General features: G+C 43.2%; 1 protein-coding gene across 1 annotated transcript in view; it reads right to left on the reverse strand.

The window, feature by feature from the left end:
* COL4A1 (collagen type IV alpha 1 chain) overlaps positions 1–23,550 on the reverse strand; it is a 209,256-nt gene that overhangs the window by 69,815 nt on the left and 115,891 nt on the right. The window contains exons 13-20 of the mRNA XM_037896797.2: positions 22,718–22,807; positions 21,394–21,429; positions 21,178–21,237; positions 16,929–16,973; positions 16,595–16,648; positions 14,822–14,863; positions 9,238–9,331; positions 7,246–7,281 (exon numbers count right to left, since the gene is read on the reverse strand). Of these exons, the coding sequence (XP_037752725.1) occupies positions 7,246–7,281; positions 9,238–9,331; positions 14,822–14,863; positions 16,595–16,648; positions 16,929–16,973; positions 21,178–21,237; positions 21,394–21,429; positions 22,718–22,807 (457 nt within the window). The remainder of the gene's footprint in view (positions 1–7,245; positions 7,282–9,237; positions 9,332–14,821; positions 14,864–16,594; positions 16,649–16,928; positions 16,974–21,177; positions 21,238–21,393; positions 21,430–22,717; positions 22,808–23,550) is intronic.

The raw sequence follows: 23,550 nt of genomic DNA on the forward strand, positions 1-23,550 counted from the left end.
TAAAAGGTAAAATGATCAACAGATACACCAGCAATAAATTACTAAGCTTAAGGGGCAAAACCCAGTATAACACAAGGGACTGCATTTTGATTCTTGAAGATTTATATTAAATTTAAATACTAGTCCCACATATCAGCACTATTTTTTAAATCTGAAGTCTATCCTATAGATGTGTGACCTTAGAAGATGATGAGAAAATGAAGCATGCAGGGAGTCATTTTACCACTACCATACTACAAATCCTGACATGCTACAGAAAGGGATAGCCTTCGCAAGAATCTCCAAGGAATAAATCTAGAACATAAGAATGGCCATACTGAGTCAGACCAGTGGCCCATCTAGCACAGTGTCCTGTCTTCTAACAGTGGTCAGTGTCAAATGCTTCAGAGGGAATTAACAGAACAGGATAATTTATTGAGTGATCCATCCCCTGTTGTCCAGTCCCAGCTTCTGGCAGTCAGAGGTTTAGGGATCCCCAAAGCACAGGGTTGCTTCACTGACCATCTTGAAATAGCCATTTACGGACCTATCCTCCATGAACTTGTCTCATTGTTATCTCCACAAACTTCTCATTTTTTGAACCCATTTATACTTGTGGCCTTCACAACAGCCCCTGCCAACAAGTTCCACAGTTTGATTGTGCCTTGTGTGAAGAAGCACTTCCTTCTGTTTGTTTTAAACCCTCTGCCTATTAATTTACTTGGGCGACCCCTGGCTCTTGTGTTATGTGAAGGGGTAAATAACACTTCCTTATTCACTTTCTCTACACCAGTCATGATTTTATAGACCTCTATCGTATCTCCCCTTAGTCATCTCTTTTCTAAGGTAAAGAGTCCCAGTCTTTACTCTCTCCTTATGTGAAAGACATTCCATACCCCTCATCATTTTTGTTGCTCTACTCTGTACTTTTTCCAATTCTAATATACCTTTTTTGATATGGGGCGATCAGAACCGCATGTGCTATTCAAGGTGTGGGTGCTGCTTTCTATAGTGGATTTATGATATTCTCTGTCTTATTATGTATCCCTTTCCTAATGGTTCCTAACATTCTGTTAGTTTTTTTGACCGCTGCTGCACCTTGGGAACTATCCACAATGACTCCAAAATCTTTTTTTAAGAGTTAATAGCTAATTTAGACCCCGTTGTTTTGTATGTAGAGTTGAGATTATGTTTTGCAATGCGCATTCCTTTGCATTTCATCTGCCATTTTGTTGCCCACACACCCAGTCTTGTGAGATCCCTTTGTAACTCTTCACAGTCTGCTTCAGACTTCACTATCTTGAGTAATTTTGTATCATCTGCAAACTTTGCCACCTCACTGTTTATCCCTTTTTCCAGATCATTTATGAATATGTTGAACAGCACTGGCTTCAGTACAGATCCTTGTGGGACCTCACTATTTACCTCTCTCCATTCTGAAAACTGACCATTCCTATCCTTTGTTACCTATCTTTTACCCAGTTACTGATCTAATAGAAGACCTTACTTCTTATCCCATGACAGCTTACTTTGCTTAAGAGCCTTTGGTAAGGGACCTTGTCAAAGGCTTTCTGAAAGTCCAAGTGCACTATATCCACTGGATCACTCTTGTCCATCTGTTTGTTGACCCCCTCTAAGAAGTCTAATAGATTTGTGAGGCACGATTTCCCTTTACAAAAGTCATGTTGACTCTTATCCAACATACCGTTTTCATCTATGTGTCTGATAATTCTGTTCTTTACTACAGATTCAATCAATTTGCCTGGTACTGAAATCAGGCTTACCAGCCTGTAACTGCTAGGACCACCACTGGAGCCTTTTTATAAAATCAGCATTACATTAGCTATCTTCCAGTCATCTGACACAGATGCTGATTTAAGCAATAGGTTACAAACCACAATTAATAGTTCTGCAATTTCATATATGAGTTCCTTCAGATCTCCTCAGTGGATACCATATGATCCTGGTGATTGATTACTATTTAATTTATCAGTTTGTTCCAAAACCTCCTCTATCAGTTCCTCAGATTTGTCACCTATAAAAAATGGCTCAGGTGTGGGAATCTCCCTCACATCCTCTGCAACAGTGTTTCCCAAACAATTGGCTGCAGGCCAATGGGGGCCGCGGGAAGCGGTGGCCGGTACGTCCCTCTGCCCGTGCCACTTCCCACAGCCCCCATTGGCCTGCAGCGGCGAACCACGGCCAGTGGGAGCCGCGGTCGGCCGAACCTGCGGACACGGCAGGTAAACAAACCGGCTTGGCCTGCCAGGGGCTTTCCCTGAACAAGCAGCATCCCACGTTTGGGAAATGCTGCTCTGCAGCGAAGACCAATGCAATTTAGCTTCTTTGCAATGGTCTTGCCTTTCTTAAGTACTCCTTTAGCACCTCGATCCTCCAGTGGCCCAGATAATTGTTTGGCAGTCTTCCAGCTTCTGATGTACTTAAAAAAAATTGCTGTTAGTTTTTGTGTCCTGCTAGTTACTATTCAAATTCCTTTTGGCCTGCCTAATTATACTTTTACACTTGACTTGCCAGTGTTTATGTTCCTTTCTATTTTCCTCAGTAGGATTTGACTCCCAATTTTTAAAAAATGTCTTTTTTTCTCTAAGACCCTTTTTTTACTCTGCTATTTAGCCTTGGTGACAGGTTTTGTCCCTCTTGCTGTTTTTTTTATTTGGGGTATACATGTACTTTGAGCCTTTATTATGATGTTTTTAAAGTTTCCATATAGCTTGCAGGCATTTCATTCTTGTGATTGTTCCTTTTAATTTCTGTTTAACTAACCTCCTAATTTTTGTGTAGCTCCTTGTTCTGAAGTTAAATGCTACCGTGGTGGTCTTCTTTGGCATTTTCCCTCCCATAAGGAAGTTAAATTGAATTACATTATGGTCACTATTACAGAGCAGCTCAGCTACAGTCACTTCATGGGCTTGATCCTGTGTGCCACTTAGAACAAATCAAGAAATGCCTCTCCCCTTGTGGGTTTCAGGACTAGCTGCTCCAAGAAGCAGTCACTAATGGTGACTAGAACTTTTATTTCTGCATCCCCATGCTGAGGAGAGATGTTCCCAGTCAGCATGAAATCCCCCAATAGTTTTCTGTTTTTGTAGCCTCTCTGATCTCCCTGACCATTTCACAATCACTGTCAACTTCCTGGTCAGGAGATTGATAGTATATCCCGATTGCTGTAGTCTCTTATCTTATCTCTTATCTTGATTTCAGGAGCACTTGAAACAAAAATATTAATGGAAATCAGTGGATAAGTGAGAAGTGAAGGGTTAAGTTAATAACTGTTAATGAGGGTAGTGACAATAAGTAAAGAGCATAATTTAATAGAATCATAGAATCATAGAATATCAGGGTTGGAAGGGACTTCAGGAGGTCATCTAGTCCAACCCCCTGTTCAAAGCAGGACCGATCCCCAATTAAATCATCCCAGCTAGGGCTTTGTCAAGCCTGACCTTAAAAACTTCTAAGGAAGGAGATTCCACCACCTCCCTAGGTAACGCATTCCAGTGTTTCACCACCCTCCTAGTGAAAAAGTTTTTCCTAATATCCAGCCTAAATCTCCCCCACTGCAACTTGAGACCATTACTCCTTGTTCTGTCATCTGCTACCACTGAGAACTGTCTAGAGCCACCCTCTTTGGAACCCCCCTTTCAGGTAGTTGAAAGCAGCTATCAAATCCCCCCTCATTCTTCTCCTCCGTAGACTAAACATCCCCAGTTCCCTCAGCCTCTCCTCATAAGTCATGTGTTCCAGTCCCCTAATCATTTTTGTTGCCCTCCGCTGGACTCTTTCCAATTTTTCCACATCCTTCTTGTAGCGTGGGGCCCAAAACTGGACACAGTACTCCAGATGAAGCCTCACCAGTGTCGAATAGAGGGGGACAATCACATCCCTCGATTTGCGGGCAATGCCCCTACTTATACATCCCAAAATGCCATTGGCCTTCTTGGCAACAAGGGCACACTGTTGACTCATATCCAGCTTCTCGTCCACTGTAACTCCTAGGTCCTTTTCTGCAGAACTGCTGCCGAGCCATTCGGTCCCTAGTCTGTAGCGGTGCATTGGATTCTTCCGTCCTAAGTGCAGGACTCTGCACTTGTCCTTGTTGAACCTCATCAGATTTCTTTTGGCCCAATCCTCCAATTTGTCTAGGTCCCTCTGTATCCTATCCCTACCCTCCAGCGTATCTACCTCTCCTCCCAGTTTAGTGTCATCTGCAAACTTGCTGAGGGTGCAATCCACACCATCCTCCAGATCATTTATGAAGATATTGAACAAAACCGGCCCCAGGACCGACCCTTGGGGCACTCCACTTGATACTGGCTGCCAACTAGACATAGAGCCATTGATCACTACCCGTTGAGCCCGACAATCTAGCCAGCTTTCTATCCACCTTATAGTCCATTCATCGAGCCCATACTTCTTTAACTTGCTGGCAAGAATACTGTGGGACACCGTGTCAAAAGCTTTGCTAAAGTCAAGGAACAACACGTCCACTGCTTTCCCTTCATCCACAGAACCAGTTATCTCGTCATAGAAGGCAATTAGATTAGTCAGGCATGACTTGCCCTTGGTGAATCCATGCTGACTGTTCCTGATCACTTTCCTCTCCTCTAAGTGCTTTAGAATTGATTCCTTGAGGACCTGCTCCATGATTTTTCCAGGAACTGAGGTGAGGCTGACTGGCCTGCAGTTCCCAGGATCCTCCTTCTTCCCTTTTTTAAAGATGGGCACTACATTAGCCTTTTTCCAGTCGTCCGGGACTTCCCCCGATTGCTATGAGTTTTCAAAGATAATGGGCAATGGTTCTGCAATCACATCCGCCAACTCCTTTAGCACTCTCGGATGCAATGCATCCGGCCCCATGGACTTGTGCACGTCCAGCTTTTCTAAATAGTCCCGAACCACTTCTTTCTCCACAGAGGGCTGGTCACCTCCTCCCCATGCTGTGCTGCCCAGTGCAGTAGTCTGGGAGCTGTCCTTGTTCGTGAAGACAGAGGCAAAAAAAGCATTGAGTACATTAGCTTTTTCCACATCCTCTGTCACTAGGTTGCCTCCCTCATTCAGGAAGGGGCCCACATTTTCCTTGACTTTCTTCTTGTTGCGAACATACCTGAAGAAACCCTTCTTGCTACTCTTAACATCTCTTACTAGCTGCAACTCCAGGTGTGATTTGGCCTTCCTGATTTCACTCCTGCATGCCCGAGCAATATTTTTATACTCATCCCTAGTCATTTGTCCAATCTTCCACTTCTTGTAAGCTTCTTTTTTGTATTTAAGATCAGCAAGGATTTCACTGTTAAGCCAAGCTGGTCGCCTGCCATATTTACTATTCTTTCTACACATCGGGATGGTTTGTCCCTGTAACCTCAAAAAGGATTCTTTAAAATACAGCCAGCTCTCCTGGACTCCTTTCCCCTTCATGTTATTCTCCCAGGGGATCTTGCCCATCAGTTCCCTGAGGGAGTCAAAGTCTGCTTTTCTGAAGTCCAGGGTCCGTATTCTGCTGCTTTCCTTTCTTCCTTGTGTCAGGATCCTGAACTTGACCATCTCATGGTCACTGCCTCCCAGGTTCCCATCCACTTTTGCTTCCCCTACTAATTCTTCCCGGTTTGTGAGCAACAGGTCAAGAAGAGCTCTGCCCCTACTTGGTTCCTCCAGCACTTGCACCAGGAAATTGTTCCTACATTTTCCAAAAACTTCCTGGATTGCCTGTGCACCGCTGTATTGCTCTCCCAGCAGATATCAGGTGATTGAAGTCTCCCATGAGAACCAGGGCCTGCGATCTAGTAACTTCTGCGAGTTGCCGGAAGAAAGCCTTGTCCACCTCATCCCCCTGGTCTGGTGGCCTATAGTAGACTCCCACATTGACATCACCCTTGTTGCTCACACTTCTAAACTTAATCCAGAGACTCTCAGGTTTTTCTGCAGTTTCATACTTGAGCTCTGAGCAGTCATACTACTCTCTTACATACAGTGCAACTACCCCCACCTTTTCTGCCCTGCCTGTCCTTCCTGAACAGCTTATATCCATCCATGACAGTACTCCAGTCATGTGAGTTATCCCACCAAGTCTCTGTTATTCCAATCACATCATAATAGGTACTAAAGATCTTCTTTTAGCAATTCATACTGTTCACTCTAGTTTTCAAAACCTTCATCAGTGATTTTTGTTAAGATCCATCATTAATCGTTAGAACTGATTTTTAGAACATTCTGTTCCTTTTACTACATTAAAAAAGAAGACTTGAAAAATCACACAAGCTCACACTTCATCGAAGTCTACTCTGTAGCAATGACTAACTAAAAGTCATTGTTCTTTTTATCTTGTCACACAATTCTTTAGGGGTTTTTACAGCCTACCACATGCATTATCCTCCCCCTTAAACTTTGAAAACTTTCCTGGCAATAATATGACACTGCTTCACCCAAGCTTGAATACTTAGTTCACTGTCACTACAGATAATGCCAGCCCGTGACAGCCACATAGCATTGATATCACTGGCAGACTTGAAGCAGGTATAAGGTTTGTCCTGGAGATTTAAATGGTTTGTTTGCTTTTTAAAACTCAGGAGTCAAGGCCATGGCTTGTGAGGTCAAATATAGATATATTTATTGACCTTGCTTTGGAGTCCTCAGAATTTTTTCACTAATTTCAATTTGTGTTTGACATTTCCACCCAGCGATAATGTAGGTTAACACCAGGATAAATCCCCTAAATTCAATACTCAATAACAAACAAAGGGACAAATCCCAAGATGTGTCACCCTTTCCCCTGAAAACTCATAAGAGAAGAAGACAAACACTCTGAGCAGTCAGCTGAGGTGGCACCCCCAGAATCCAGCGCTAGGACTTCCTCCCCTCACCTCGGGTCCACGGACAGTGCACGGCTCTAAGGGAGCTATGTTTTCCGGGCTTCTTCTGTCTGTTCCTCTCAGACCCCATCCCACTTCCATTTTAGGAGAAGTTTCCCAGCACAGAGAGGACTCCATGCAAAATTAATACAGCCTCAACGTTCTCCATAGAAAGCAGGGATTGTGCCACAGAGATATCTGACATCCTCCTTCCATACATAAGGAGGGACAATCCATAAAAAGTTCTTGAGGGGATGATTAGATCCCCCAAGAGGGCAGCGTATGCCCACTCTGGAGGTCAGGGAGTGACTGAGAGTGGCAGGTGCTCAGTACCCTTCAAGATTGACCCCAGAAGAATTTTTTTTGTAAAGAGTGAATAAAAACAACAGTCATATGTTCATACCTGGAGGACCTGGGCGTCCTTGTACACCTGGTAAACCTAAAAACAAAGGTGCTTTTTATTATGGGATGAATGCTAATGAAATAGATAATGTCAACGGTAATGATCTCAGAGCATTTATTATGCAAATCATAGAATATCAGGGTTGGAAGGGACCTCAGGAGGTCATCTAGTCCAACCCCCTACTCAGAGCAGGACCAATCCCCAATTTTTGTCCCAGATCTCTAAATGGCCCCCCTCAAGGATTGAACTCACAACCCTAGGTTTAGCAAACCAATACTCAAACCACTGAGCTATCCCTCCCCCCCAATATCTACCACCACCTTATAACACTGGAGAGTAAAATAATACCTAGAATCAAAACTCAGATGATTTAATCTAAAATTATTTGCAAAAATTTGGGTAAAAAATAATCAGAGATGGACATCTATGGAAGTCTGCAAGACAGAAATTTGTCAGAAAGACCCTGGTCCTGTAAGATGCTGAGTGCCCTCAACACTCCACTGGAACTGGGAGGATCAGCCCCTGACATTTTGCTAAACACCTGACACAGCATTCTTTGTGCCCCAAACTCCTGTTAAAGTCAGTGAGAACTCAGGATGTGCAAGGAATACCATACTAGCTGGAAAGTTTCAAAAGTTTTGAAATTTCTTCCAAAAAAATGGGGAAAATGCTCAGTTTTCCCCATCTATTTTCTGACCAGCTTTATAAGTTACTTACATACCCTTTAAGACTGAAAATGTAATTACTGATTGTGACTATTTAAGGAAATTATGTGCCTGAGTCTCTTTTCTGTTATCCTGCTTTCCTGCTGCTATAACTCAATGTACATTTCTATGTCGCGGTCACTGGAGTATGACCACCATAAAACTGGTGTCTCAGTGAGGAGAATCAGGCCTTTTGTTCTTTCTGTGGCCACTTTACCGAGTACCAAACTGCAGCCTTATCTAATATCTGATTTTTTCAGTTCTCTGGTAGTTTCAAAATACTGGAAAAAAAATTGGTTCAGATTGAACTGAATCTGAAAATTCCAAAAACTTTTGGTGAACTGAAAAAGTGTGTTTCAAGTCAAATGAAATATCTTGTTCCTCAGGAAATGTTATTTCCAGACATTGTTAAAAGCCTAGATTCATAAAATGGCAGGAGGAGGAGCCAGAGCTGCCCACCTAATAACATTTAGCTCAGTGGTTATGGCATTCACCTGGGATGGGGAGACCTGGTTTTGAATCCCCTGTTAACCTGAAAGGAGCATGGATTTCAACCCAGGTCTCCCTCTTTCCAGGTGAGTGCCCTAACCACTGGATTATGAGCTATTCTGGGCTGGATCTCTCTCGATCTTTCCGGTTGAAGCTGTTCCACTTTGTATAAGATACACAAATTGGGCCAAAACAAGAGAGAGTGAGAATGTCTCTGTAGGCTGGTCATCAGTCCACCCACCTGGGAGGGGAGAAATCTACTTTAAGTCTCCAGTGACCATTTCATTTTTATACAAATTGGAACAGATTCAACAGGAGAGTTGGAGAGAGACCCATCTCAGAGTAGACAACAGCCTGGTGGTTAGGATACCCTAATCACTGAGCTAAAAGTTATTAGGTGAGCACAATGACCACCTCTTGTGAAAGAAAAACATTTTTCTGGCCAAAAATATTCTACAAATTTGTGATAATTCACAAATAGTTTGGGTCTACTGAAACTGCAATAAACGATTTGTCTGAAAATTTTTGCCCAGCCCTAATCCTTTACGTAGGGCACAGCAAAACTACAACAAAATGTGAAACATGCCATACAGCAAAGGGAATCATACCATATCCAGTCAAAATTACATAGGAAATGTACGTAAGCAGGATGTAATAACTCAACCGCAATTCAGTGACAAAATCAGGGCATTTCATTATCATATAGCTCCATTAAAGCATTCAAGAAATTCAATAATATTCTCATTTAAAAAGATATAAAGAGCATATATGAAGACAAAAAGGAAATAAAAATGCATACCTTTTAGACCTTGTTCACCTTTTAATCCCGGAAAACCTGGAGGACCAATGTCTCCTTTTTCACCATAAGCATCCACTGTTCCAGTACCTATTACCTGAATCACAGACCAAGACATTAGGAAATTCACATGAGCAGCAGGTATAAGCCATGGGGAGACTAAGCATCCCCAAACAGGGCAAGAAATGCTGGAAGCGGCGCACCTTCCTTTGGAGTGCCACCACTGGAAGCTCCTGAGAACTGTGGGGGCCGCTGGCGCCCGGACCGTGGCCACGCCTGCACTCCACCCCAAGGCCCCGCTCAGCCTCTTCCCCGTGCCCCCACCTGTACAGCGCCTCTTCCCCCTGAGGCCCCCCGACAGTCACTCGCTCCTCTTCACCCCCTCCCCTCTGTGGCTCACCATTAAGGCAGGAGGGGGAAGAAAGGAGTGAGTACTGAGTGGGTAGCCTTGGGGGAGGGGGTGGAGAGAAGAAGGTGGAGCGGGGCCTCAGGGGAGGGGGTGGAGTGGGAGTGGGGCCTCAGGGCTGAGCAGGGGTGGAGCATGGGCAGGGCTTCAAGGGGAGGATGCTGAGTGAGGGCGGAGCCATGGTCCGGGCAGCAGACACTGGTGGCCTCCCACACTTCTAGGGAGCTTCCAGTGCTCACGCCCAGCCTCCCCAAATGCAAGAATCACTCACCGCCTAAGGAAATACATAACTGAAGAGCTCAGGTATGTTGGAGATTCCTAGCCTCTCTGATCCTGGGGCTGCCAGGGGCCAGTTTGTTCTGTGGTATAACTTGGAACTACCTTGGGACTGCCGTAAATTGCATGGACTAATAGCAGCTGCTATGACACCTGAGGAATCACCAGGACACTTTAGCTATGCCTCCTGCCGACTCTGAGCATGTCCCATACACGAGTGTTGGTATGAGGGCTCACAAGCCTCAAACCCAGGCCCATAGAGTTCCCCAGGCAGCGCTCAGGCCACATTGCCACCCAGCAGCTCACTTGTGTAATTAGGGAAGGGTCCAGTGACAGGTGAGCTCACAGAAACCCCCCTCAAGCTCCTGATTGGGGGAGACATCCAGCCCCTCTGACTGGATGAGGAGCACTATATACAGTCGCCCCCCGACTTACTCAATCGTTCTGTTCCAGAAAACGTTGCGTAACTCGAATTTTGCATACGTTGGAAATGTATACCCGTACGTTATGCAAAAATTTCTGCAACTCGAAAATCCTATTTCTGGCGTACTTTTTTCCATAAGTGCGAATTTGCGTAAGTCAGGTCTTGCATAACCCGGGGAGCACCTGTAAACCAGGAAGTTGCAACAGGAAGTTGTCTGAACAACTAGAGGAATCCTTGGCTGGCTGCTGCTATAGACCCTGCTGCTTACCTGACTCCTGAGCCTTGCATTCTTGCCTGTTCCTGGTTCCTGCTTCTCCACCTGCTCCTGGCTCCTGACCTCCTATCCCAGACTCCCAGTTCCTGCTGTCCTGCCCTACTCCAGGCATCTGCTCCTCTGCCTTACCCCTGATACTGCCTCTAGCTCTGACCCCTGGCCTGGCACTTGACTTTGTCTCAGGCTCTGACCTTCGGCTTGGTACCTGACATTATCTCTGGTTCTGACTCCTGGCCTGGCACCTGACTGACTCTCCATCTCTGACCTTTGGCTTGGTACCTTATGCTGTCTTCGGTTTTGACCCTCAGCTCTGACCACTAGACCTGACTGCCTACGCTCTGGTCATTGCAGGTTGCTCAGACCTTTCCAAGTGGGCCCAACAAAGGATGGATCCAGTGTAGCTCCCTGTACCAGAAGGGGAATCTGTACTGCACAAGAGAGTGGTCCAGCTCCTGGCAGATAACTGAGCCCTCCAGGTGCAGAACATGCAGCTGGCCACTGAGAATCAGGCACTGCAAGATCAAGTCCATCGACTCCATGTAGAAAACATTGTACTCCAGGCTCATCTGGATGCACTGTTCCCCAAGCAGGGATGCACTGTCCCTCTTCCCAAGCGTTTTGATGAGAAAGGAATTGGGGAAATGAGCCCAGTGAAAGGAGCTGGCCTGGATGTCCTGGCAGAGTATCCCCTTGAAATCCCAACTGAGGTCCTGGCTCAGGGACATGCACTGGCTCCTGTCGACCAGCAGCACACCTACAAGTCACAGCTAAATTGTGAATCCCAGGACATTCCCAACCACAGCAGGCCCTCATTGACCTGGGTGTGGCAGATAACTTCCTAGATGAAGAGGCAGCCTGGACACTAAAGATTCCCCTGTAGCCCAAGCCTGTTCCAGACCTGGTAGAAATGATTGACAGGTCCCTCTTATCAGCCAGGCCAGCGGCCACAAAAACTGCTCAGCTCAAAGTTATGATCCAGGGGCAAGGAAGACCCTACAGTTCAGTGCCATCCATTCCCTGCACTTCCCTCTGATCCTGGGTGTTTTGTGGCTGGCCTTCCACAGTCCCCTTATCCACTGATGCGGACTAAGAATAAGAACAATTTCCCAATTCTGCCAGCAGCACTGCTTGACCCTAGGAATTGGGCACCATGCAGTAGCTCCCCAACAGTTCCATGCCGGGGTAGGGGGCCCAGCAGAGCAGCCTGCCGATTGTGGTCCTCAACTTCCATCCAAATACAGTGACTACAAAGATGTATTTGGAAAAAAGATGCCAATGCCCTGTCCCCACACAGAGACTATGACTGCCCAATTGAGCTACAGCCAGGGGTAAACATTCTGTTTGGGCATATATATGACATATCAGAGCCTGAACTAATGGTGCTGTGCACCTACCTTCAGGAAAACCTAGCCAAGGGCTTTATTCGTAAATCCACATCGCCTGCTGGAGCACCAGTCCTCTTTGTTTAAAAAGAAGGGTGGGAGCCTCCAACTATGTATTGGGCCCTAAATCAGGTCACCATTAGAAACTGGTACATGTTGCCACTAATCCCCAAACTAATGGACTATGTGAGTACTACCTGGGTGTATACAAAGCTAGACCTCCGGGGGGCCTATAACCAAGTACATGTTAGAGCTGGGAATGAATGGACGACTACCTTTTGAATGTGTTATGGCCACTTTGAGTATCTTGTGATACCCTTTGCGTCGATAAACACACCAGGATGTTCCAGCATTTTAACAACAAAGTACTCCAAGACATTCTTGACCAATACATGGCAGCATATCTGGATACTTATTTTCTTGGACAATGCTGAACAGTTCATGTATGTCCATGCATGTATTCCATCCTGGAGAGCTACACAAACATGGCCTCTATGTCAAAATAGGAGTATGTGCTTTCTATCAGTCCTCCATAGGATGAACCCTAGGAATTCTATCTCCTGTCATCAAAATTGACACGTGCAAGGTAAAGGCAGTCCCTGAGTGGGCTGTGGCACAGAAGCTCCGCTTCTTGGGGTTTGCAAACTTCTATAAGTGGTTCATCCTGAAGTTCTTGGAGCAGTTCGCCCCCCTCACTGCCCTACTCCACCAAAACACCAGGTTCCTCTGGTCTCCCGAGGCCTAGTAAGCCTTTAAACAATTAAAATTAACATTTACCACACTTTCCACATTGATTCATCCCAATACCACACAAGCCTTCATTCTTGAGGCAGATGCTTCCAACTTAGTAATCAGAGCAGTGCTGTCCCAAAGGCATAGCCCTCAACAAGTCCTACATCTGTGTGCCTTCTTTTCCAGACAATTCACACCCATGGAGCAAAACTACGACATTTTAGACCAAGAACTCCTGACAAGTAAAACCGCTTTTGAAGAGTGTCACCATTATCTAAAAGGGGCCTGGTATCCTTGACTATCTGCATAGGGCCAAGGCCCTCAACCAACGACAACTTTGGTAGGCCTTATTCTTTGTGCGCTTTAATTTCATAATTTCCTATCGCCCAAGAACCAAAAAAAGCAAGGCTGATGTTTGGCCTGGAATGGCAAGTATTACACTAATCTGATGGACCCGAACTTAAAACCGTCCTGCATCCTCAAGCCTCATAACTTTCTGGGTGCAGTTCCACACCAAGATCTGCTCACCTGATAAGATCAGCCTCAGTCATGGGATCCCTGCATTTGAGCAAGAAGCCATAAATAAGGAACCCCATGAGGTTCAAGATTGGGTAATCTATGTAAAAGGGCATATATATGTTCTCCCTGGGCCTCTGAGGACTACCTCCCTACAGGTATGCCATGACTCCCCCCTGGCAGGACATTTTTGTCACTTTAAAACTCAGCACATCATTTCTTCTGTCTTCTGGCTTTGCATATGAGACACAGTGCAGGCCTACGTGGCCTCTTGCAATGTATGTGCCTGCTTCAAGCTGGCCTCACAATAAACCCCTAGGACTCCTGCAACCCCTCAAGAGTCTACCTGGCCCCAGACTGTCATTGCATTAAAATTTGTAGTAGAACTACTCAAGTCCAATGGGTTCATAACCATCCTGAAAGTCATGGACCATTTCACAAAGATGGAACACTTTATCCCTTGCACTGCCTATTCTCCTCCCAGGAAACCATTTGGCTCTAGGTGGACCAAGTAGTCCACCCCCATGACCTCCCAGAGAGCATTGTCTCTGACCAAGGCACACAATTTGTCTCCCACTTCTGGTAAGAAGCTCTCTGGAGTTTGGGCATCTGCTCCTGTCTCTCTTCTGCCTATCACTCTCAGACTAACGGTCAAGCTGAAAGAACCAACCAGATCCTGGAGCAGTATCTTTGGTGTTATATCAATTTCCACCAACAACTTGACCTTGCTGCTGCCCCAGACAGAATTTGTGTACAATATATGCAGAATATGTGTCTATAGGGCAAAGCTCCCTTTTTTCAAATTATGGTGTAGTGGGGTGGTCACCCCGCTCTGGCCCTGAAGATGTTAAAACAGCCCTGGGAGAGGGTTGCCCTGGGGAGCCAATAGTAAAAGCAACCCTGGAGATGGCTGCGCCTGGGGGAAGAGGAGTGAGAACAGCTCGGGGAAGCTGAGTGAGTAGGGTTCCGGACTCACCAGCTCCCCACACAGTCAGTCCTGTCCTTTCCCTCACTGGCTCCAGAGTGACTCCAAAATGGCTGGGCCCTGGGAGGGCCTCTCACTCCCTATTGGTTGCTGGACGGACTCTGAGTCTGCCTTGGCTCCCCCTCCCTACCAGGGACCAGGGACCGTGTGCCTCTCCCTGAGCTGCCAGCAGACAGAGTCCCAGGAATCTATGTAATCTCCTTGGGGGTTACAGAAATATTCAGGAATAATGCACAGTTGGTTGAAAGAAGTTATCCATTCCTTTTATCCCAAATATCGGGAAAACACTTCATAGAATTTGGGACACATATGTGCCTGGCTAACTTCAATCTACATCTAAAAGTAATGTGAAAAAAAACTCTGTACTACACTATACAGTCAATAAACCATGCTCTGAAGTCCTTATTTGCACCATTGTTAGTAATTATTTGTACTGCTTTATAATAATAGCATGGCAGCAGCAATATTGCCACTGATTTCAGTTGGATCGGAACCCATGCATAGCCTTTTAAAAAAAAGTCCTGAGTGCTTTGACTTCCACGCTGGTTTGGTATTTTGTCTGTTTCATATAAGCAAAATTTAATTTACTTACTCTTCCTGGAAGTCCTGGAAGACCTTGTGCGCCCTTGTCTCCCTGAACAGAAAAACAATTTACATTTTTAAACTCAAGTACCACACAATGAAAACTGATCTACCAATGGCATTCCATTAGCTTTTTAGTCTTACACAATAAGACTTTATGTTCCGACAATTTACTCACTGAACAAGATCAATATAGAATCCACTTTACAAGTGCAAATACCCCTTCTTCTGCACAAACTCACAAAATACAAAGAAGTATGCAGCCAATTAATTCGGGCAGTATGTTCAGTATTCTTCTAAATGACGGGACATGCACTGTTTTATACTAAGTTACATTTATTATTATAGGCAGGTCTGGTAGCACTCCCTATTATTAAGGTGCTGACATTTCCCATTATAAGACCCTGTTTTCCATTGCTTAAAACTTTGCCAAAACTGTAACTGTTTGGGATGAAATTTTTCATGGTAGGTGTCTGCTTCAGGCTGAATTTTGGGGGAAAATTTCAACCAAAATGAGAATTATGCTAGGGAACTATACATAGTTTTGCCCATGGTAAAAAATTCTGACAACCTTTTACCTGGAAAGCTCTAGTTCCCCCATACTTTGGCGCATGGACTTGAAAATTGTCAGGGGGTGGCATTTTTGGCATGGCTATACTTTTTGCTATCCCTGTTAAAATCTGCCCAAATCTGGCCATGTTATAAGATTTTGAAAAAATTAGTTCACACGCGCTCAGGGGAGACTTCTTAGCCCTAGTATACACTGTGGGGTGGGGATGTCGATGTAAGGTATGCAACTTCAGCTACGAGAATAGGGTAGCTGAAGTCGACGTACCTAGATTGACTTACCACAGTGTCTTCACACCAGTGAGTAGACTGCCGCTGCTCCCATCGACTCTGCTTGCACCTCTCGTGGTGCTGAAGTTCCGGAGACGACGGGAGAGCACTTGGGGATCAATTTATCATGTCTAGACTAGACACAATAAATCGATCCCAGATATATCAATCGCTACCCAATATATCGATCGGCGGGTAGTGTAGACCTAGCCTTAGATTTTAGGAGCTTAAATCTCCAAAGATTCTGTCCTCATTGAGTGTGATTGAGCCTCTCACAGCTCCTTGTGCTAATCAAACTGTGCATCCCCACAAGCAAACTGAGCATGATCCTTCCAGACCAGGGGTACAAACACTAAGCTAGACTTTCTCTGTAATGGCTGTTCCCAGTTACTGTAGGCCAGGGTACAGCTGGGCACTGGATCCGAGAGCAGGGAGTCCATCTCTCTTGTGCTCTCCATGCCCTTCATGCTGGCTCCCAGACAACATGAAGGAGAAAGCCAGGAAGGAGAAAGTATGATTTGAATGCAGAGGAGACAAACGCCAGATTGGGAAGAGGAAAAGAGCAGATTGGGACAAAGAGTCTGGGAGAGTGGGACTGGAGTGGGAGGCAGGAGAAGAGAGAAACTGTGACTGGTTGGGCAAAGGCAGTGAGACTCAAAGCTGGAGATGGGGTGGGGCTGGTGTGGGAAAGAGGGAGGACATTTGACCATGTAACTAATGACTATGATATTTCATATGCACAAGGAGGCCAAAATAAGATTGCACAGGCAACCTTAATTCTGGCATTTCCTAACTTTTGAATGATTGACTTTACAATCTTAATAATATTTTTTAACATAGCTTTTTTGTGTGTGTAATATGTAACCGGTTACTGTAAGCTATGAATGCATACAATGGAATCTTAGCTATTAATTCTGTCCCAAAGAGATAACATTTAATTACTTACCTTAGGACCAGGGTCACCTGGTAGTCCTGGAACGCCAAACCTACCATCCTCACCCTATGTGTATATTCGAGTGGGAGAGGAGAGAAAAAACAAATCAGACACAATAAATACAGTTGTACCTTATTAGAGACAGTGTCTCAGTTTAAATCCTCAAACTGATCACTTTTTCAACACAAAAGGCAATTTATCTAAATAATTCTGAAATCTGCTGGAATCACTCCACAGTTTTCATTTTTCTTATTTTTGCACATAGTGGAATCAAACATTTAGTATAGAAGACAATTTTTTCTTTTAAAAAGCTAAAGAGTAATATTAAAAATGCAGTGAAACATACAGGTTGTCCTTTTGGTCCTCTCTCGCCATCTTTTCCAGGTTTTCCCTGTAAAGCACAAAATTCCACATTACTGAATTATGAACATCAAATTTATATCATTTCTGTACACATTGCCTGAAATGTTAAAACTAAGAATCCAGCAATATAATGAGTTCATGAATCCTCCTTTCACAGCTAACAATGCACAATGTACGACAATGGGCAAAAAGATGACCACTGAGGACGTACATTTCCCAGCATGCTGATAATTTAGAGCAGTGGTTCTCAAACTTTTTATTTTGGCAACTCATTTCACACGGCAAGCCTCTGAATGTGACCCCCATCCCTTATAAATTAAAAATGGGGGTAATTTAATTTTAATGTAATTTTAATTTAACCGGGGCTCCGGCTATCAGTCCCGCCAGGCACAGGCTGACAGCTCTCAATCCCCAGGTAATAACCTCGCAACACCTTGAGGGATCACAACCCTCAGTTTGAGAACCCCTGATCTAGAGTCAAACACAGAGCTGCTGATCTCGCCATGTTGCTCAGATGGTACTTTAGTAGACAATTAATATTGTTCTTATTTTATTATATAATCATTTTTTATCTCCTATTTTCCTTTTTTGTTTGTTTGTTTCTTTTAGGAATGACTGTGCATAGATACCATGAATGACAGGTGTTTCTGAAATAATGCTGATTAGGCAAATTAGCTGCCATATATGTTTCTTTTGCTCTTGTTTTACTTTCTGATCTCTGGGGGTGATTTTTCAAATCAGTAAAAAATAGCTAAAAGCCTTATCAACCTGTTCAAATTAAGTATGCACATTTCTTTTCTTTTAGGATTTGTACATACAGTATTTGTTTTTTACTCTAGGTTATTTTATTGCCCTCCCCCCACACCCGGTCTCTTTGTGGATGTTTTCTTCTTCTATTAAATTTAGCTAAAAATACTATTATTTTAAAAGAGGTGCGAGGCAGATTCTAAACTCACTGATGTGTGGAATGCACTTCAATATCATCGGAAGTTCCACGATTAGAACAAGTAAGGAATATGAAATGCCCTGAACAATGATTTTGATGTCTGCACATTTTGCCAAATTAGCTATACAAGGCTATTCAGAATACTGTACCTCTATTTCTTCCATTTACTGCCAGAGAGGATTTCATATCTCATATTTTAGATGTGTTTGTTAATATGGGTCTCAAAGAAAGCATGGATTTTTTTTTTTTGTGGTTTAATTCCTTTATTTGTAACACTTTGAAAGTAAATGCAAATCTGCTTTCAGCAATTTAAGGATTAGTTCTTAGATAACTCTAGACTATAAAAGGCATCAGTGACTGATTTATAATATTTTATTTTTTACATCAGGACTATAGCGTTTTATTTGTCAATTGTGCCTTTCATTTTAGGGTTAGATAATATTTATATGTATATGTGCAATAGAGTACAAATGATTCATGAAATGGTTATAACTGGTAAACAAATCACTACAAACAATTACCACATTTTAAGGGTAATTTCTTTATAAATTGTTAACTTTCTATATATTTAAAAACACTTAGGCTATCTTAAATTGTATTAAGAAAGTAGATTGGCACAGAATATATAAAGAGACATTGAACTAATATATTCAGACTGTGTAAGGCATGAATACTGCATGCAACTCAGCCTAATTAAAAATTAATTCCATAAAAATAAACAAAGAAACACCAAATTCACACCCAAAACAGAAAAACTGGTAGGACAAGAAATGATACACAACAGAAAATAACACATATAATCAGACTACAACCGGAATATGCAATTCTGAATCATATCACGGAGGAAGAATGAGCTGTTGGTTAACCATCAGTGACAGCAGATAAAGGGATGTAAATACTTATTTTTCAAAATGTTTATAAGAGAGAAAATAGCAGTAGTAATCCCAAAACTTAATGAAGATTCTTCAAATAATTCATCAAACTGTAGACAAATCATTCAATAAAACTAGAGTTTCAGATTTTAAGGATTTGTTCGATAATGTTTCTTTCAAAAATTGTCATTACTTCAGAAGTACTTGAGATCTACCCAAAGAGCAAAATATGCAATAAACATTAGAAACTTTGTTCAGGAGATAATATCAAAAGTAGCATGATGTCCCCGAACAAGCTATACCAGGATACTTTGATTTCTTTGCAAGAGTTTCTCAAACTTTTCAAGTTGGTGACCCCTTATTTGAAGTCAAATATTTTCACAGGCCCCTTAAACCTACATTAAGAGTACAAAATGCATAAATGATAAGCCCATATAATTTATCTGTGTTTGTCTTTTGAGATGTTAACAGAGAATACTTAACCTTGAAGGGTAAAGGTTTAATGGGGCATGAAGGAGCAAAATTTTCTTTGGTTTAGATTTCAGTAACATTTCCCATGCCTCACAACCCTCCTTAACTACCTTTCATGATCCCCATAGGGAGCATGACCCATCAGTTGAGAAACATTCCATTTAGATTTTTATATGAAACCTACCCATGCTAATAAACTATGAAAGATATGTTATAGCTCATCCAGAAGTTATGGGCCGGACCCAGGAATTTCTGAGTGAGGTTCTATGGCCTGTATTACGTAGAAGCTCAGATTAGATGATCATAACTTTCCCTTATGGCCTTAAAATCTATGAAAAACAAGCTAAAAATGAGCAAGGTAACTTATGTTCGTCACGTCATATTCTCTCCATTCCTCCCCTTGTAGGAGAAAAGTTATGTGTAAATTAAACAGATTTACTGTGCATAGTGTATTTAAACTATACAGTTTAAATACACTATGCACAGTTAATTATGCAAATCTTTCATTTAAGTACAGTAAAAGCTGGGTTATCCGGCACTTTACCAACCAGAAAGCTCTATAAACCAGCATTTCTGAAATCCAAGCGCTGGCTCTGTGGCTTCCATTGGCTGGGAACTGTGGCCAGTGGGAGTTGCGGGAGTGGCACCTGTGGGTGGAGGCAGTGCACAGAGCTGCCTGGCTATACCTCTGCCTAGGAGCAGCAGGGACATGTCGCCGCTTGTGGGGAGATGTCCGAGGTAAACGCCGCCTGGATCCAGCACCCCAAACCCCTCCTGTGCTCCAACCCCCTGCCCCGAGCCCTCTCCTGCACCCAAACTCCCTCCCAGAGCTTGTGCCCCACACCCACTCCCGCATCCCAACCCCTGGCCCTGAGCCCCCTCCCACACCCAAACTCACTCCCTCCATTGGTAAGTATAACTCTGAGGTAACTGGAATTTTTGACTAACGGGCACCTCCCTTTTCCCCCAACATGCTGGATAACAAATCATTGGGGGGGTTTATGTTATGTTCTGTCCTGTAATGGCTTGAACCAGCTTCCATTGAAGTCAATGGAATTCAGTCAACTGTCAATTCAATGAAAACGGGATCAGACCTTAAATACTTTGTAAAGTATTTGTGAAGCTTTTATACTGTATACTTTTGGCATATGGACCATCAGGGTAATCCACTGGCAGGCTGCGAGACATTTTGTTTACATTGACCGTCCACAGGCACGGCCCTCCACAGCTCCCAGTGGCCACGGTTGACCGTCCCAGGCCAATGGGAGCTGCAGGAAGCTGGCTCTATTCAAAACTTTGGCAAAAATCCCATATTAACAAATATATCACATCTTACATCTCACTGATAAGATATCAAATTTAATATTAATTTAATAATTTTATGTAAATAATACAATGGGCCCTATCAAATTCACGGTCCATTTTGGCCAATTTCATGGTCATGGGATTTTAAAAATAATAGATTTCAGCTATTTAAATCTGGTGCTGCCTTCAGAGCTGGGCAGCTGGAAAGCAGCAGCTGCTGGCCAGGAGTCCAGCTCTGAAGGCAGAGCCACCGCCAGCAGCAGTGCAGAAGTAAGGATGGCACGGTATGGTATTGCCACTCTTACTTCTGTGCTGCTGCTGGCGGGGCACTGCCTTCACAGCTGGGTGCCTGGCCAATAGCCGCTGCTCTCTGGCCGCCCAGCTCTGAAGTAGGGTGGCAATACCGTGACCCCCCTTAAAATAACCTTGCAACTCCCTTTTGGGTCAGGACCTTTAATTTGAGAAATGCTGGTCTCCCCCACGAAATCTGTATAATATAGGGTAAAAGCACACAAAAGACCAGATTTATCGAGGGAAGACCAGATTTCATGGTCCATGACATGTTTTTCATGGCTGTGAATTTGGTAGGGCCCTAACAGTGATGCTCAGTTTTTATTGATAAAATACCGTATACTTACTCGTGGGCCAGCTTTCCCAGGTTCACCTTTTTCCCCTTTGATGCTTGAGCCTGGAAATCCCTTAAGAAAACAAACCAGATTAATCATATTGTATTTTCTGTTGTACATTTTATTTTAGTTATAAGCCATTAAGACACACAAAGTCCTTTAAGGCATGGTCGCCACTGGGTCTGGTAAAATCTCTTAATGCAAACAAAATGATTACATAATACTTACTCGACTCCCATTATCACCTTTTTCACCTGGTTCACCCTAATAAAATTAAAAAACAATGAAAATCAATATATGGAAAAATTATCCATAATCCACTTCTGGAATAAATCATTTCCTCTTTGTCAGATACAGTACATTGTTTCCATGTTCCCTGCTCTCTTTCAAATTACAAGGCCTAGTAGGCATGCAGGGAAAGGCAGCTTCTCAAATTTTAAACTTTTTTTTAAAATACAAAATTAGAATCCGTTCAAATCTAATGAATTATACTAATAAATTATTACTTATGATGCCCCATTAAATAACTATAAAATTCATTAGCGTTCAGGCTCACTGGAGGTTATTCTGCTAATGAGCATAAATCTAATATAAATTAGTTGTTCAACTTTTAAATATATTTGCAATTGACCAGAAAAAATATATTGATCAGCCTGTATATTACACTTTGGGCCTATCACCCTATCTGCCCCGACCCTCCCACAGCAGAAAAAGCCACAGGAAGGTGAAATGTTATTCAGTACAGGATACAACATTTCTGCCACATTTTTTTATCCATAGCTTCCCCTCAAGCATCCACAGACAGCCAGTAGCCTAGGGAAGGAGAAGGCTGCACTGGCTGGGAATCCAATGTAAAAGGGATCCCAACTCTGCAGATCTCAACTGCACCCTCCAGAGTCACACTTCCTCCCAGGGATTCTGGAACAATTTGTACAAGTGGGGATGCTGTGAGCCATTGAACCAAGCTGTAAATCCTGTATATAATGGAAATCACTTGAAATCGGGGGTGCTGCAGCGCCCCCTGGCCCCCACACTCCTAGTTCCAGCACGTATGCTTCTTCTTGGGCTGCATGGGCAGTTCCTGTGCAGTGCTGTCGTTGGCTTCCCTACTAGAGCTGTGCAATACAACTGCAGGGAAAGGAAGTATGGAGAGGAAGATTACATGAGTGTAACTGAACTGCTCAGTTTCTGGAATGGGGTGCCTTTCTTCTCTCAGTTCACCACATACATGATATTGTATTAAAACTTATGGCAGTATGAGAGAACATTCTTTAATGTATAACCTTGTTACCAAAGTCTTCTAGAGACATGACTTATTTACACAGGTATTAGCATATTCACAGATTATCCCTGTACAAATTCTTCAGATACTTACAGGAAGAGCATTAAACTTTATTTAGGAAAGTTAAAACATGGACCAAGTTTGCATAATTGGCATTAGATTGCTTATAACACTGGTTTCCCTGTCTTTCTTTAGTAAGCTTGTCCCCACAGTCTTTAAGCAAAGAAACTAGGAGTCCAATATTTGAAGGACTAAGTAATATTTTCTCACCTTCTCTCCATATATGATTACACTCCCTTTCTCTTTGCGCTGTGAGGCAGTTCCTTGTGGACCTGGAGGGCCCCCGACTCCTCGTTCACCCTATTGACACAAAATTCAGGATTATTAATTTAATTAGAAAGAATATTTATACGGAGAACATTCATAAATACAATCATTAAAATAAAATAGAACTACCACTCACTTTAAAAAAATAACAGGATGTTTGTTGGATTATTATTTTATCAAAATCAAACACCTAGTAACCCAAAGGTTTGCACATGCAGTTGCAGAAAAGCACATTACAAACAGGCTGTCAGACTAAGACCCTGCTCTGAGTCACCCTAATGTAACCTGCCTGCACCCTGCCTGCAGCGTAATTACTGCTCAGTCATACTGGCAGGTCCACCTTGTTAATCCCTACAAGGATACAAGAGGGTTTGAGGTGTCTTTATCAGGGAAAACAACGGGTTAGGGGAAAAGAGGTCATGCAGAGAAGCCCCAAGCTTAGAAGAAAATAGTAGGTTGAGGTTTCTGCTGTTTCATCATTATTAGAGCTTCCCATAAAGCTAAACCCTAGGAGAGGGTAAATTTGGATGGTATACCATGTGTATTATTTTATTCTCAGCAAGATGGGAACTCCATCTGCTTCCACACAATAAAATCAACAGCTGTTCAAGGAATACACCTCCTAAAAGACCCTATATACTATGCACATTATTTCTGCTGTTATATTTCCTGCTCAATTTTTGCAAAAGGCAAACCCAAGTAAGTCAACAAATCAATCTCACTAAATCTTCTACTTTTTTTTCTGCACATATTCTGCATGAAACTTTGCCTCAACA

The sequence above is a fragment of the Chelonia mydas genome, chromosome 1 (assembly GCF_015237465.2).
Source record: "Chelonia mydas isolate rCheMyd1 chromosome 1, rCheMyd1.pri.v2, whole genome shotgun sequence".
NCBI classification, from domain to species: Eukaryota; Metazoa; Chordata; order Testudines; family Cheloniidae; genus Chelonia; species Chelonia mydas.